At 21.8% G+C, this 1,571-nt stretch overlaps 2 protein-coding genes across 2 annotated transcripts in view, besides 3 other annotated features; one reads left to right on the forward strand and one right to left on the reverse strand.

Annotated features, from left to right (window-relative positions):
* Nucleotides 1-618, forward strand: EDI_224520 (uncharacterized protein; the record flags this gene model as incomplete). Its single annotated transcript, XM_001738652.1, has 3 exons — nucleotides 1-135; nucleotides 176-474; nucleotides 536-618. Coding segments are annotated over 3 exons (517 nt in total), but the record flags the coding sequence as incomplete, so codon positions are not given.
* Nucleotides 619-1,002: 384 nt separating this feature from the next.
* Nucleotides 1,003-1,247: a sequence feature (AT_rich).
* A 44-nt stretch (nucleotides 1,248-1,291) lies between these two features.
* Nucleotides 1,292-1,398: a sequence feature (AT_rich).
* Nucleotides 1,399-1,502: 104 nt separating this feature from the next.
* Nucleotides 1,503-1,537: a sequence feature (AT_rich).
* EDI_224530 (uncharacterized protein) overlaps nucleotides 1,516-1,571 on the reverse strand; it is a gene marked incomplete at both ends in the record, with an annotated part of 369 nt that continues 313 nt past the window's right edge. Inside the window, one exon of the mRNA XM_001733381.1 lies at nucleotides 1,516-1,571. This exon is cut by the window's right edge and continues 313 nt beyond it. Within this exon, the coding sequence (XP_001733433.1) occupies nucleotides 1,516-1,571 (56 nt within the window).

Below are 1,571 nucleotides of genomic sequence, written 5' to 3' on the forward strand. Positions count from 1 at the left end.
TGAAGATACAATTACAGAATGTATTGATTTATTTGATTCTAATAATTATCCTATTCAAGTAATATTCCCAAAGAATGGAGGAGGTTATATTATTTATTCACAATGGATAGAAAAGAGATATCACCACATGATGATGTTAATTATATTAGATCAACAAGAATATCAGATTATTCAGAAACTTTATTAAAAAAGGATATGCAGTAAATTTATATGAACCAGAGACATGCCAAAGAAGAAGAGGAAAATTTATAAGTAGTGTTCCTCTTTTAAATTTATTCTCACTTGGAGAATTGTATACAAAACCAAATATTATTAAATATGGTGATGTTGAACATAAAATTACACAACCTTCAATTGAAGTTTTTCCAAAAAAGAAAATAATGAAAAATCCAAGAAAACCAACAGAAATAGTAGTTTATACAGATTCATATTGTTATTCTGCTTGTTCACTTGTTACAAAAGGATTAAAAGAATGTTGATAAGCTATTCTTGTTGGATTTAGTGGTGATCTATGGTAAGGATGAAGAATTTGAAGTAGGGTTATCACCAACTGTTGTTATTGATGATTCTATTCCTGTAATTTCACATCTATGGATAAAATATTATGGATATAAATAATGAATAAGTTTTATTGAAACGTATAGATTTAATTATGAATATAATGAAAATATTCCTAGAGAATTCTTAACAGATATGATAGATGAAAGAGTGAATATTTATCAATTTTCAAATTATAAGATAAAAGAAATTGAAGAACAAACATTGAAAATAGCTGATAAGTATAAAGAAATTAATATAGAACATGGACATGGAGGATATGAATGTGGAGATAATGGAGAGTGGAGTACAAAATGGTACTATCATATTGTGATTCAGGATATAAATTTGATTATAACAATAATAAATGTATTGAAGGAGTATGTTCAAAGGGAGTATCAATAGACATAATAAAGGTAGTGATGATAATTGGAATAATCACATTAATTGTCTAATTGAAGAAGGTTTAATTTAATATTTAGTTTAATAAAATAAAATAGTGGATAAAGATAAATAAAAATATAAATATTGTTTTCTATTAAATATAACAATATCTTATTTTATTTGTTATATTCATTTTAATTAAAATAAAAATGAATATTTTATAATATTTAATTGATATCATTATAAATATAATAAGTATTAATTATTTGTTAATTATATATCCAAAATATACATTAATATAATGTATAAAAATAGTTATAATTATTCATGTTTTCATTATCATTTATTTGGAAGTATTGAAATATAAACCATAAAATCATTAAAATAAAATCAAATTATCATTTTGATTATTATTTTTCATATTCTTCATTATAATTTATTACTTTTTCTATTTCATATATTTTATGATTAATTTTACGTTCAGAACTAGTTCTTGGATTAACAATATATTTGTTATCTTCTGTAACAATAATTCATAAACATTCATTAATATCAATCTCATCAATTGCCATTCTCTTTTCATATTATTTTAGTTTAAGTAAATAATAAATTATTTGATATTTCTTGACTTTTCAATCCATCATTGTTTT

This window comes from Entamoeba dispar, genomic scaffold (genome assembly GCF_000209125.1).
Source record: "Entamoeba dispar SAW760 scf_1105229461605 genomic scaffold, whole genome shotgun sequence".
NCBI classification, from domain to species: Eukaryota; Evosea; order Mastigamoebida; family Endamoebidae; genus Entamoeba; species Entamoeba dispar.